The 14783-nt window shown below is 37.5% G+C and overlaps 1 protein-coding gene across 1 annotated transcript in view; it reads right to left on the reverse strand.

The window, feature by feature from the left end:
- The window catches only part of Tbc1d32 (TBC1 domain family member 32), a 244143-nt gene that overhangs the window by 10825 nt on the left and 218535 nt on the right, over nt 1–14783 (reverse strand). Inside the window, exons 31-32 of the mRNA XM_021174643.3 lie at nt 6004–6144; nt 197–385 (exon numbers count right to left, since the gene is read on the reverse strand). Coding sequence (XP_021030302.1) covers nt 197–385; nt 6004–6144 — 330 coding nt within the window. The remainder of the gene's footprint in view (nt 1–196; nt 386–6003; nt 6145–14783) is intronic.

Here is a 14783-nt window from a genome sequence, read left to right on the forward strand (position 1 = left end):
ATGATTTGGCGGGAATGGGCCCCTTCCCCCTTCTTCATAACCCAGTGCACCAAATAGTAAACTTGAGCTTTGAACAGAACCTTGTCTTAGCTCCGTTCTTTCTCTTGTCTATCTAGTTCCCTTTCTTTCAGCTCGAGTTTGCCACTTCAGCCATACCCCATTCCTTGCGAGCCGCTGGACAGTACGCAACACTTACTTTGAGAAAGACTTGCAGATCTTGAGTCTGGGTATGCTGGAGAATATCTCGCTGCAGATGTTTGAGAACGGCTATGCAGACATACACTTGATAATCAGGGCCAAGGACAACACAAGTAGCAATATAATGGCATATTTCTATCCAATCTAAGTAATTCCAAAAACACTGAGTTATCCACTGCAGGCAAATCTTAAGGAGAAAGAAAGAAAGAAAAAAGTTTATTTATGAGGATTGAAAGCCACACTTGCTTATTAAAAAGTCTTAAATGGTAATACATGAAATGATTAAAAAGTCCTGCATTTAATCAAAATAGAAAGACATTCTGTCTAGTGACCTAAAGGTTCTGTTTTTCTTGTTTGCTGCATGGGTAAGAAGACTCATAGCACCCTGATTCAGGAGCTAAGGACCTGGTGCTGTCTGCTCCCCTTACTCTCCTGCTGGTATGTGAGTTCATCTGACATATTATCTTCGTCTTACCCAAAACACCAGTCTAACTATGCTATGAGGCTACCTGAGTTCAGAAATGTTAGTTTTTTTCCATCCCACCTGAAATCACAGATGTGTAATTATGCAGATGACAGACTGCAAAATTTTACATTAATGCAAATGAAGTCTTGCTGAATCAAAGAACAATTTAAACCAAACACAATCAAAGTATATATAAACCAGGAGCTAATATAGAAAGCAATTACAAACCAGGATGTTTACAAAAAGGCTTTCCTTTTTAACTCGTTAATTGGTACAGTATTGTTATGTATTATATGTATTATTAGGAAATATAGCCTTGTTGGAGGAAGTGTGTCACTGGGGGTGGTGTTTGAACTTTCAGATGCTCAAGCCAGGCCCAGAGTCACTCACTCGTCCTGTTGCCTGCTGATCCAGATGTAGAACTCTCAACTCCTTCCCCAACACCATGTCCATCTTCATGTGACCATGTTTCCCACCATGAGCATAATGCACTAGAACTCTAAACTGTAAGCCAGTTCCCAACTGAATGTTTTCCTTTATAAAAATTGCTGTAGTCTTAGTGTATGTTCAAAGCAATAGCCCATCTAAGACAAATATTAACCACCTGTTTAGTACCTCAGAATTTGACCTTATTTGTAGATAAGGTCACTGTGAAGGTAGTCAAGTTCAAATGAATAAAGAACAGGTTAAACACTGACTCGGTGTGCCTTCTGTTATTCTTACAGACGGAGAGAAATGTGTACAAAAAGACAGACATGTCTCAAAAGAAGACATATGCAGAGAGAGACATGCTGGATGTAGGCAGGATCTGAGTAATGCAGGTTCAGGGCCACAGGCTCCTTAGGTTCCCAGGGCTAAGGGTGGAACTTGGAAGGAGAAAGCAAACAGATATTGTGGCTTATCTCAACTTAACATGTATTAAGGATACAGATATACCTGTTCCTTTTTGTTCTGTTTGTCCTTTAGGAACTTTTTCTTAAATTCTACAAGGTGGTTTTCTACCTCTTACTTCAACTTTTGGCATGCCAAATCTTTTTGCTGTGGCTAACAGTTTGCTAGTCCCATCATAACAAAGCTAATAGTTTGCTAGTCCCATCATAACAAAGAAGTAGAAACTAGGCAGAGAAAACAATTAAGTTTCTTATTTTCCAAGGAAACCTATGGTGAAGGTATTAGTGTGGCTGGTATCTTAAGAGCCATCTCTACCATGTAGATAACTGTCTTGTCCCTGTCCAAATCTTTTCTGACAAACACTGAGGTAGGGCCTCTCTAACAACATCATTTTAACGTAAAGACTTCTGAGACACCTTATGTGTAGTACAGTGTACTCTGAAGTGAAGAAGGTTAGAACTTTCATCTTCTGATTCCTGAGGAGATGTGATTCATCTATACCAGAATGCCTTACTAAATTTTTGGGTTTTTTTTAATTAGCTAATTTCTTCATTTACATTTCCAATGCTATCCCCAAAGAGCCCTATACCCTACCCCTGCCCTGCTCCCCAACCCACCCACTCCCACTTCCTGACCCTGGCATTCTCCTGTACTGGGGGATATGATCTCCACAAGATCAAAAAATGAGATATAGAGCTAAACAAAGAATTCTCAACAGAGGAATATTGAATGGCTGAGAAGCACCTGAAAAAATGTTCAACATCCTTAATCATCAGGAAAATGCAAATCAAAACAACCCTGAGATTCCACCTCACACCAGTCAGAATGGCTAAGATCAAAAATTCAGGTGACAGCAGATGCTGGCAAGGATGTGGAGAAAGAGGAACACTCCTCCATTGTTAGTGGGATTTCAAGCTGGTACAACCACTCTGGAAATCAGTCTGGCGGTTCCTCAGAAAATTGGACACAGTACTACCGGAAGATCCAGCAATTCCTCTCCTGGGCATATGCCCAGAAGATGTTCCAACTTGTAGTAAGGACACATGCTCCACTACGTTCATAGCAACCTTATTTATAATAGCCAAAAGCTGGAAAGAACCCAGATGTCCATCAAGAGAGGAATGGATACAGAAAATGTGGTACATTTACACAATGGAGTACTACTCAGCTACTAAAAACAATGAATTTATGAAATTCTTAGGCAAATGGATGTATCTGGAGGCTATCATCCTGAGCGAAGTAACCCAATCACAAAAGGACACATATGATATGCACTCACAGATAAGTGGATATTAGCCCAGAAACTTAGAATATCCAAAATTTTTGTTTTCTATATATCATTACTGATGCCAACTACTGACCTTTGAATTCCAGACATTAAGAGCATATTTTCATCCCATCCTGTGATCATAATGCCTTTTTAATTAATGACAACCATATGGTAAATGAAATCTTAGGTTTGTGTTATGTTATTATATATTCCACATTTAAATAACATCCAGGATCAAAAGATGTAAGATCACTCACACAAAACACACATTGTACTGTACTTTCTTTATGAATGTTGATATTCTACCATACTTAAGTTTATGTCAAATGTCATTAATGTACAATACAATATTATTTTAAATGAAGTAAATTATTTCTACTGGTTTCTAGATTACAAGAAAAATCAAGGGATTGAAAACATTAAAGTCAAAACAATTGATTGCAGATACCCAAGGAAGTCAAGATAAGTGTGATTTCTAAATGATCAACTATTTTATTCAAAGATATCATTTTTAACATTTAGCTTTACATTATTTGTTTCTATACAAGGAATTATTGAAAAGGAAAAATATAACTTAAGAATAAAAGTGGTTTTAAAGCCAGGCATGGTGACATAAACCTGAAATCTCAGCTAAGGTAAGAAGATGGTAGACAGCAACAGAAGTGTTCCTGAGTGATTTCAATGCACCCACTACATCATTCTTAAGCTTCTCCATTTGATGATGGAGTTTTTCCACATGATGAAAGTTACAACTGTAAATGAATTACAGTTGGCAAACATTTCCTCTAGCACAAACATTGATTGCAAATATGACATCATTTTTGTTATACATCTGGAAGATCTGGTTTCACTGCATAATTTTACATTTTTAAAAAAGAACTGTGTCATAAAACATGAAAGAGTTTTCTGTTGCTTGTTTTTATAATGGAAGTAAAAAGAAACAAAGGAGGAGGAGGATGGCGATGATGGTGATGATGGAGATGATGGTGATGATGGTGACTGGTGTGCTGCTGCTGCTGCTGCTGCTGCTGCTGCTGCTGCTGATTAACCAACTGTGGTTTCATGCATTTTATGCAGCAGGGACAGTCAAGTTAACCTGTTTGCTGACACAGTTTTGTGTAATAATCAATGCTATGCAGGATGGTGTCCCCAAGGAAGAAGAGATACAATATTAAAGATACAAAGTACTTTAAATACCAGGTAAGTACAGAAAATGCAGAAAGATAAATTTGTTAAGAAAGGTACAACTGATGGAAAGTTAATTGGAATGTGATTTTACATTGCTTACTTTAAAAGAGAATGTAAATTCAGATTTCTGTCTTCTTTCTAGTCTGTTACTCTGAGCAGAAACTCCCATCAACAAATGCGTTTTTCTACCACATTTAGTTTGGTGCACGGCAGCTGAGCTTACTGTTTCCACTCTGGAGATCCGTGTGTTTCACTCAGCAATGTTCCCACAAATCCTCCACTAACTAGCCAACCCCACATGCTTAAACATATACAGCTTCAAAAATCACTGCTCCTAATTAGATCAAAACGAGTAAGCTTCAAACCACAAAATCTATACCCAAATAATGACTTAATCATAGGTACCCATTTAGTTACTAATGCCTGTGTTTATATTTTACAATTAGTAATAAGGTGGGACCTAATCAGCAAGGCAGTGATAGGCACTTAAGTCAAGTGATTAGCTCACAGTGGGAACTGCTACAAGGCTTTTCATATTATTATTAAGAGAATAATACCACTGCTTAGAAATCATATTATTAGATAAATAGATTACTTATCTACAGGCTTCTTTTATGTTTTTGTTTTGCTTGCTTGTTAGCTTTAGAAAATGTCTCACACTGCAACAGAGACTGGCCTAGAAGTCACTATGTATCCCAGTCTGGTCTCAAACTCATGGCATTCCTGCTGCCTCACATTCTCTAAGGGCAAGGATTGTGAATGTGAGTCACCATGTTAGGGTTTTATGCAGTTATACATGGATAAAGCTAGCTCAGACTTACAAGATACATAAAATTGATAGATGAACATTTTTCTTTTGAATTAAATTGAACATTACATTGACAATATAGGAGCCCCTATATTACAGTTCCCCCTAATCTTTTGGAATCTATTTCTAAATTAAAGTATATATATATATATATATATATATATATATATATATTAAGCACTAAAATGTACTAAATAAACTATATCAACCCTGCTACTCCTAAGGAGGACAATAAGCAGTAACTCTTATCAGCACTGCTCTCAGAATGGACTTTTAGAAGCTATGAAAGAATCAAGTGTTATAAATTATATTAAATATATTGTGCTTTTAAAGCCATTTCATCCAAACAGAGTTAAAATTTCTGTGATTCAAAGTTGAAGCAGATGTTTCCTACACTAAAAGCTAAAAATGGTCACAAAAGAATTATTCCCTCCCACTGAATGGAAGCTCGTGTTATATCTGAATTTCCTAATAACGTCCCAGAACTTAGAGCAAGCAGAACACCTCACAGAATGATGGGATACTTCATCAAGTGAAGTACAGATGCACAGGAATGTCAAGAGGAGGTGCGGTCTGATGAAGAGGGAGATACCTCTAGCAAGGTAAAGGGAAAAGAATGAAAGCAGCTTACAGCAAAAGAAACTACCCACATGCCACAGCGTAGATCCAGTAAGCCACTGGTTAAGCTAAAGCTTACCGTAAGGAAAACTGGCGCAATTTTATTTGGTTAACTTCCAACTTGACTAAAGGAAATGAAATTTAAAATAGGCCAAGAACAGAAAACTTCTTCAGCAGTGATAGTGGACAATTTTTGGCAATGTGGAGTTATTAACTAATGATAAAATGACTGAGTAACTTCTTATCAATTTAATATGATATAATTCATAGAAATATAAAAAATATAATAGAATATAAATAATACATAATATTAAACAACTGACTTCTAGACTTATTTTTGAATCACTGATAATTTAATAAAAATAAAGCAGCTAGTTAAAAGTTGGAGAAGGAAAAAAATAAACATATGCAAATATTTAATGTAATTAATATATATACATCCATTTACATTTACCCAGTTAACCTTTATTAATTTACATATATTTCCTATATTTTAGGGGAAAGCATTTTTCTTTAACGCCAGAGACCTGAGAGATGAAGAACTGGTACTCTCTATTGGATTACCTGGGATGGAGCAAAACCAGACATGTGGAAAGCCGAAAACACAAGTGGCACTTCAGCCTTCAGCAGCATTTCAATGTAGTGAGCACTGCAAAAGTAGATGGGATGGATGCCAGTCCCTAGGGTGTCGACAGGAAGGTACCTCTGTATTAAACCAGAAACAACACAGATGATTTAATATAACCAAAAGTATACTTAGCTGAGCCTCTCTGCATAAGCCAAGTTTTGCTGCTTTAAAATGTTCATGGTTAACATAGATTACTTGACAGCATTCTGGCCTCAAATGCACAAAACCCCAACTACAATAAACCACGTGTACTGGGTGCTAATCTGTAAACCCACAAATATCAGAAGGTCATCCTAGATGAACAGAGATTTGAAGTCAAGAAGGTTACTCAAGACCCTGCCTGGATAAAATGAGTTAAAATTTGAAAACTGTGGTGCCATATACTATAACAGTTATTATAAACATGTAAACGTCAGAGAGTTAGACATGTGGAGTAATAAACTTCAATAAAGGTAAGGTGCTATATCTTTCCAAACACAGGAATAAGGGTAGTTTGTAATTCAGGAAACTTCAAAGCCTATGGATGAGAAGGAGAAAAGTTACATGAAAAAATAAACAATAAACATGTAAATGTGAGTGATAAATTGTGCATGATAAACATGACAACATGAAGTGTTCTGTTTTTATAGTGCTGGTCTCATCCAAGGAGTTCATGTTCAATAGCTTTAGTCAGGCCAGGTGGAGTGGTGCATGCCTTTAATCCCAGCACTCAGGAGACAGAGGCAGGTGGATCTTTGTAAATTCAAGGTCAACATGGTCTACAAAAACAGCTCTAGGACAACCAAGGCTATAAAGAGAGACTCTGTCTTGAAACAAAGAAAAATAAGCTTTAGTCAGCTCTTCAGATTGTTTATCTAGTTCTGTTTGATTTGTTGATTTCAACTTAGATCTGGACTTGAACTGAATAGAACACAAACTCAGAATTCCATAATTAACTCGCTTCTATGCCAGGGGAAAGTGTATAACATTTATTCAAAGGATTCTGGCATTGATTAAATTATATATATGTACATATACATATAAATACATACATACATGCACACACTAAATTGTGTATCAATGAATACATGTACATACATGTCTTATGTACAAGTACAAACAGGGACTTTAGCACTGTGCTTATAAAGTTTAGAATTCTGAAAATTATATTTTTCAGGGTTGAGAATGTAGCACAGTACAAAACTCTGGTCTCATACACATGAAGAGCAAAGTTCAATTCTCAGCTTTGATTAAAAAAAAATAGTTCTTAGGTACAATTTATGATCATGAATGATCAAGGATATTTTATTTGTTATGAGTAGAAATTCAAATATCAACACAGAATCATTATTTTCAGCAAAGCATTGAAAACTCAAGGATGTAGTTGACTCAAGAAAAACTGCTTTAATAGCAATTAGAGTAAGTAAAGTTGACACCCAAACCTGAAAGCGGACATAATTAAGAGATGGCCAATTTTTTTTGTTTTAACTTTACCTTATATTTAATTTCTCCCTCCAATCTTATTTAAAACTAAAAAGTTCATGGTTTTAGATAAAACTAACCTCATGAAATTACATAACGGTTAAAATATGTAGACACCTTTTGGACATACTGCTATGGTGCTTGGAGGAGGTCGATTGAATGAATGTTCTGAAAGCACTACAGTGGTTTATCAGTTTTTGTTCCTTAGCACAAATGATTTATATTCTTTCAAACTACACAAATATATTTGCAGGAATAAATCAGTGTAAATACTTTGTGTTTTATGGCAGGTTTTCTAGGAGACCTTGCACATAAAAATGTTGAAATATTGATGAAGACATCATGCTAAGTGGGCATCGTATGGTCACTTTTCTAGAGAGAACAAGGAGAAGATTTTCTGTTAGGTAATTAAATATAATACAAAGTAAAAATTAATGTTCATTGATTTACCTCTTGTCCAATATAAAATGTGTTTCACTGACTATTTATATAATGAGTAAATCTAACAAACATAAAAATCAAATATTAACTTTCACGTTTTCAATGTGAACTTACTAATTTTGTATAATATGTAGAAAGGCACTATGAGAACTGAACACACTGGAACTGATTCTTACACAGCATCGTTCCATGCTGTGGCAGAAATACCTTTAGAACAGGTCTATGAAGAGATAAAGACAGTAGACATTAATTACACTGTCAAAGAAAACAAGCCATTATCATGTAATGGAGTATCAGAGATAAGTGTTCCTCTATTCTCATAAATCATACTCTGCCAAAAGAATCTGAAGTTACACTTTTGATAACCAGCCTGTTCCCAATTCCAAACCTGGTATAAGTAATATTGACTAAATAGAAAGATTCTAATGACAGTTATAACTATAGTAAACTCCTTTATGATTAAAAATCTCTAGCTTGTCCATTATTTGGGTATCATACCTCAAGTATATAGTAAATTGTATTCATAATACCAGAAAAACAACAGATGGCCAGTATAAAGATAACAAGGGGAATTGTGAACCATCAAATTATAATTTATACTTTTATAATTTTGTATATTTTGCTCAATTCTAACACCCTGAAATATTATCAACTCTTATTCAGAGAACATAAAAGCTAATGGCATGTAGGCTCAAATAAGTATTGAAACAAGGACAATTTTAAAAAATCAGTAAATCAGTGGCTTAGAAGTTACCAGTAGTCTATGATAGAATATGAAACAAAGCCTTATGAACTTACTTTGGAGGATTATTTGCTAATGGTTAAAATAAAAGATATTCACTTAAAAATAGAGCAGAGCAGTCTTGGTTTTTTACTCTCACCTTTGGTAATTCTGTTTTATTCCTAGAACTATTAAAAAAAAAACCCAAGTTTTGTGTTGCAATAAAAATTAGGAGAAGAGAGCGGGGCTGTCATCAGGATGCAAAGTGAACTTTTAAAAAGTAAAATAAAAAAATTAAATAGAAAGATTGAATTAGAAAGATTTGAAAGTTAGCTATCCAACAGAGACTGATCCAGTGCAGTTCACTCTACTCCTCATCTAAGACTCTACAGGCAGAGGACCAGCCAAGCTTTGCACAATACTGTTTGTAAATTTGCACAAAGTGGAAAGCAAGGCAAAGAAAATGTAAAGGTTTCTCACCACTTTGATACTGCGATCCTATAAAACATGAACATTTCACAAGCAAACGTGTTTTATGTGGCTCACTTCTGCGGTTGCCCTGCAGAGGGATTACAGGCTCATCCTCATGATGTTCTTGTCATTGTACATGTGTTTAAATTCCATTAGCCTCTTTAACACTGTAAGTTTTCCAACACTAAGCACTTAACAGGAGCAAATGAACGCCATGTACATGTATAGTACACAACTGACCACTAACTTCCTGATGAGCTACTATACCTCTTCATCTGATTTCTACTTTAGGTTGGTTTAACATCAGTGGAGTTTTGTTTGTAAATGCTCGTAAATAATGTCTTTTATTTTAATTGAATTGTTGTTCCTTTCATACCTATTACTAACAGACACTGTAAGCACAATGTTTCACTTGATTTTCTATGAAATTCCCTGAAGACTTACTGTACTATAATTTAGAGTTTTTCTTATAATAACTGAAGATAATTTAAGTTGATTCTTCTAGTCTAAATAACCTTAAAGGCTAAAGTGTGTTTTTCCCCTTAATCTCTTCTTTTTTTTTAATTAGGTATTTTCTTCATTTACATTTCCAATGCTATCCCAAAAGTCCCCCATACCCTCCCATCGCCACTCCCCTACCCACCCACTCCCACTTCTTGGCCCTGGTGATGCCCTGTACTGAGGCATATAAAGTTTGCAAGACCAATGGGCCTCTCTTTCCAATGATGGCCGACTAGGCCATCTTCTGATACATATGCAGCTAGAGACATGAGCTCCAGGGGTACTGGTTAGTTCATATTGTTGTTCCTCCTATAAGGTTACAGACCCCTTTAGCTCCTTGGGTACTTTCTCTAGCTCCTCCATTGGGGACCCTGTGTTCCATCCAATAGCTGACTGTGAGCATCCACTTCTGTGTTTGCTAGGCCCTGGCATAGACTCACAAGAGACAGCTATATCTGGGTCCTTTCAGCAAAATCTTGCTAGTGTATGCAATGGTGTCAGCGTTTGGAGGCTGATTATGGGATGGAACCCCAGGTATGGCAGTCTCTAGATGGTCCATTCTTTCGTCTCAGCTCCAAACTTTGTCTCTGTCACTCCTTCCATGGGTGTTTTGCTCCCAATTCTAAGAAGGGGCAAAGTGTCCACACTTTGGTCTTCATTCTTCTTCCGTTTCATGTGTTTTGCAAATTTTATCTTGTATCTTGGGTATTCTAAGTTTCTGGGCTAATATCCACTTATCAGTGAGTACATATCATGTGAGTTCTTTTGTGATTGGGTTACCTCACTCAGGATGATGCCCTCCAGGTCCATCCATTTGCCTAGGAATTTCATAAATTCATTCTTTTTAATAGCTGAGTAGTACTCCATTGTGTAAATGTACCACATTTTCTGTATCCATTCCTCTGTTGAGGGACATCTGGGTTCTTTCCAGCTTCTGGCTATTATAAATAAGGCTGCTATGAACATAGTTGAGCATGTGTCCTTCTGACCAGTTGGAACATCTTCTGGATATATGCCCAGGAGAGGTATTGCGGGATCCTCCCATAGTACTATGTCCAATTTTCTGAGGAACCGCCAGACTGATTTCCAGAGTGGTTGTACAAGCTTGCAATCCCACCAACAATGGAGGAGTGTTCCTCTTTCTCCACATCCTTGCCAGCATCTGCTGTCACCTGAATTTTTGGTCTTAGCCATTCTGACTGGTGTGAGGTGGAATCTCAGGGTTGTTTTGAGTTGCATTTCCCTGATGATTAAGGATGTTGAACATTTTTTCAGGTGCTTCTCTGCCATTCGGTATTCCTCAGGTGAGAATTCTTTGTTCAGTTCTGAGCCCCATTTTTTAATGTGGTTATTTGATTTTCTGGAGTCCTCCTTCTTGAGTTCTTTATATATATTGGGTATTAGTCCCTTATCTGATTTAGGATAGGTAAAGATCCTTTCCCAATCTGTTGGTGGTCTTTTTGTCTTATTGATGGTGTCTTTTGCCTTGCAGAAGCTTTGCAGTTTCATGAGGTCCCACTTGTCAATTCTCGATCTTACAGCACAAGCCATTGCTGTTCTATTCAAGAATTTTTCCCCTGTGCCCATATCTTCAAGGCTTTTCCCCACTTTCTCCTCTATAAGTTTCAGTGTCTCTGGTTTAATGTGAAGTTCCTTGATCCACTTAGACTTGACCTTAGTACAAGGAGATAGGAATGGATCAATTCCCATTCGTCTACATGATAACAACCAGTTGTGCCAGCACCATTTGTTGAAAATGCTGTTTTCCTTCCACAGGATGGTTTTAGCTCCCTTGTCGAAGATCAAGTGACCATAGGTGTGTGGGTTCATTTCTGGGTCTTCAATTCTATTCCATTGGTCTACTTATCTGTCACTATACTAGTACCATGCAGTTTTTATCACAATTGCTCTGTAGTAAAGCTTTAGGTCAGGCATGGTGATTCCACCAGAGGTTCTTTTATCCTTGAGAAGAGTTTTTGCTATCCTAGGTTTTTTTGTTATTCCAGATGAATTTGCAGATTGCACTTTCTAATTCATTGAAGAATTGAGTTGGAATTTTGATGGGGATTACATTGAATCTGTAGATTTCTTTTGGCAAGACAGCCATTTTTACAATGTTGATCCTGCCAATCCATGAGCATGGGAGATCTTTCCATCTTCTGAGATCTTCCTTAATTTCTTTCTTCAGAGACTTGAAGTTTTTATCATACAGATCTTTCACTTCCTTAGCTAAGAATCATGCCAAGATATTTTATATTATTTGTTACTACTGAGAAGGGTGTTGTTTCCTAATTTCTTTCTCAGGCTGTTTATTCTTTGTGTAGAGAAAGGCCATTGACTTGTTTGAGTTCCTTGATCCACTTAGACTTGACCTTAGTACAAGGAGATAGGAATGGATTGATTCGCATTCTTCTACATGTTAACAACCAGTTGTGCCGGCACCATTTGTTGAAAATGCTGTCTTTCTTCCACTGCATGGTTTTAGCTCCCTTGTCAAAGATCAAGTGACCATAGGTGTGTGGCTTCATTTCTGGGTTCATTTACATTTCCAATGCTATCCCAAAAGTCCCCCATACCCTCCCATCACCACTCCCCTACCCACCCACTCCCACTTCTTGGCCCTGGAGATCCCCTGTACTGAGGCATATAAAGTTTGCAAGACCAATGGGCCTCTCTTTCCAATGATGGCCGACTAGGCCATCTTCTGATACATATGCAGCTAGAGACATGAGCTCTGGTGGGTACTGGTTAATTCATATTGTTGTTCCTCCTGTAAGGTTACAGACCCCTTTAGCTCCTTTGGTACTTTCTCTAGCTCCTCCATTGGGGACCCTGTGTTCCATCCAATAGCTGACTGTGAGCATCCACTTCTGTGTTTGCTAGGCCCCGCCATAGCCTCACAAGAGACAGCTATATCTGGGTCCTTTCAGCAAAATCTTGCTAGTGTATGCAATGGTGTCAGCGTTTGGAGGCTGATTATGGGATGGATCCCCAGTATGGCAGTCTCTAGATGGTCCATTCTTTCGTCTCAGCTCCAAACTTTGTCTCTGTCACTCCTTCCATGAGTGTTTTGCTCCCAATTCTAAGAAGGGGCAAAGTGTCCACACTTTGGTCTTCGTTCTTCTTCAGTTTCATGTGTTTTGCAAATTTTATCTTGTATCTTGGGTATTCTAAGTTTCTGGGCTAATATCCACTTATCAGTGAGTACATATCATGTGAGTTCTTTTGTGATTGGGTTACCTCACTCAGGATGATGCCCTCCAGGTCCATCCATTTGCCTAGGAATTTCATAAATTCATTCTTTTTAATAGCTGAGTAGTACTCCATTGTGTAAATGTACCACATCTTCTGTATTCATTCCTCTGTTGAGGGACATCTGGGTTCTTTCCAGCTTCTGGCTATTATAAATAAGGCTGCTATGAACATAGTTGAGCATGTGTCCTTCTGACCAGTTGGAACATCTTCTGGATATATTCCCAGGAGAAGTATTGCTGGATCCTCCGGTAGTACAATGTCCAATTTTCTGAGGAACCGCCAGACTGATTTCCAGAGTGGGTGTACAAGCTTGCAATCCCACCAACAGTGGAGGAGTGTTCCTCTTTCTCCACATCCTTGCCAGCATCTGCTGTCACCTGAATTTTTGGTCTTAGCTATTCTGACTGGTGTGAGGTGGAATCTCAGGGTTGCTTTGATTTGCATTTCCTTGATGATTAAGGATGCTGAACATTTAAGGCTAAAGTGTTTTAATTAGTTTAAACAAATGAGTAGTATAGCTACATGTTTTAAACCTCTTAGAAGTTCTTATTGTTTTCACTAACTATTACGTCTCATTATTTTTTGTTTTGCTTATGTTAGGCTTATACACCTTGTATATCCCAGTACTTTGAGGACAGAGGCAGGAGAATCTCTGATTTCATGCCACCATGGTCTACAGAGTGATTTCCAGGACAACCAAGGCTAACACAGAACTCTTGTCTCCAAAAACCAAAGAAAAGTTTTTGATCTAATATGCTTATAACATTCTTAAGAAGGCAGATAATCAAGTATTTTCAGTATTTTTTCTAAAGTCATAAAGTCTACTGTCCCAAACATGATCCAATTTAAACACTAATTCACAGTCAACATGTTTATAGAGTAGTCAAAAGAGGCTCTAACTTTTGAACAAAAGGGGCTATGTCAGTGAACAAAATGGAAACCTGTCTTCCTAGGGTTAGCAGCAAAGCATATAGATGAGGGATATGGTATGAAGTAAATAATATATTATCAGATGATGAATGATATAGCAAGAAGGAGAACAAGAGAAGATTAGGGAAACCTGATGACAATTATTCAGACTACAATTTTTCTTAATTACTTCCTTTGTTGGTATGATATCACTGTGCATGTATGCTACTCTCACTTTTTATCCTATCCTATCCTATCCTATCTCCTCTCACAACTATCAGGCCATTTTCCCAGCAAGTCCCTTTCCCATATTCCCACCTTTGTTGTGTTTTGTGACCCACTGAATTTAACCAGGGCAGGCTGTGTGACCCTGGGTTTGGTACCCATGTTCAGTAATGGATAAGCAACTGATGACAATGAATTCCCCTTCCCCAGCATTGGCTCTTGGCCAATAATCTAGCTGAGAGATGTAGGGCCTCACACGCTCCTCCTTGACTGACGATAGGTTCTGTCTTTCAACTCCAGCTGCTGTGAGATCCTGATAGCAAGGACTGCATTATTTACTGTAGACTGGGTGTTCTTCTCTCAGTCACTTGGCTCGTCCATTCTTTCTTGTCCATGTAACATGACCTTCTCTTAGCCTTAGAAGGAAGTAGCCTAAATGTCTTGCTTAAGGTTAACCTCACAACCAACACTGATTCCCAGCATAATAAGCAGCCATGAGTCCCTTTATTAACCACCATTCCTGGCAAGGAGTGGATCCTCTGATTAGACTAAAAGTAGCATTTTTTATGGTTTAACATACAGATTTATAAATCAGTTTTATACTATGTCACTTTAGCTAAGTCGTGGCTGTAGATCCTATGGGGATTAAGACATCCTAATAACCATGAAGTTTTGAACAGGTTTATAGTACCAGGTATGTATAGTCTCCTGTGAGGCAGGTCTTGAGTCCAA

This window comes from Mus caroli, unplaced genomic scaffold, assembly GCF_978045245.1.
Source record: "Mus caroli unplaced genomic scaffold, Mus_caroli_1 scaffold_9, whole genome shotgun sequence".
Classification (NCBI taxonomy): Eukaryota; Metazoa; Chordata; class Mammalia; order Rodentia; family Muridae; genus Mus; species Mus caroli.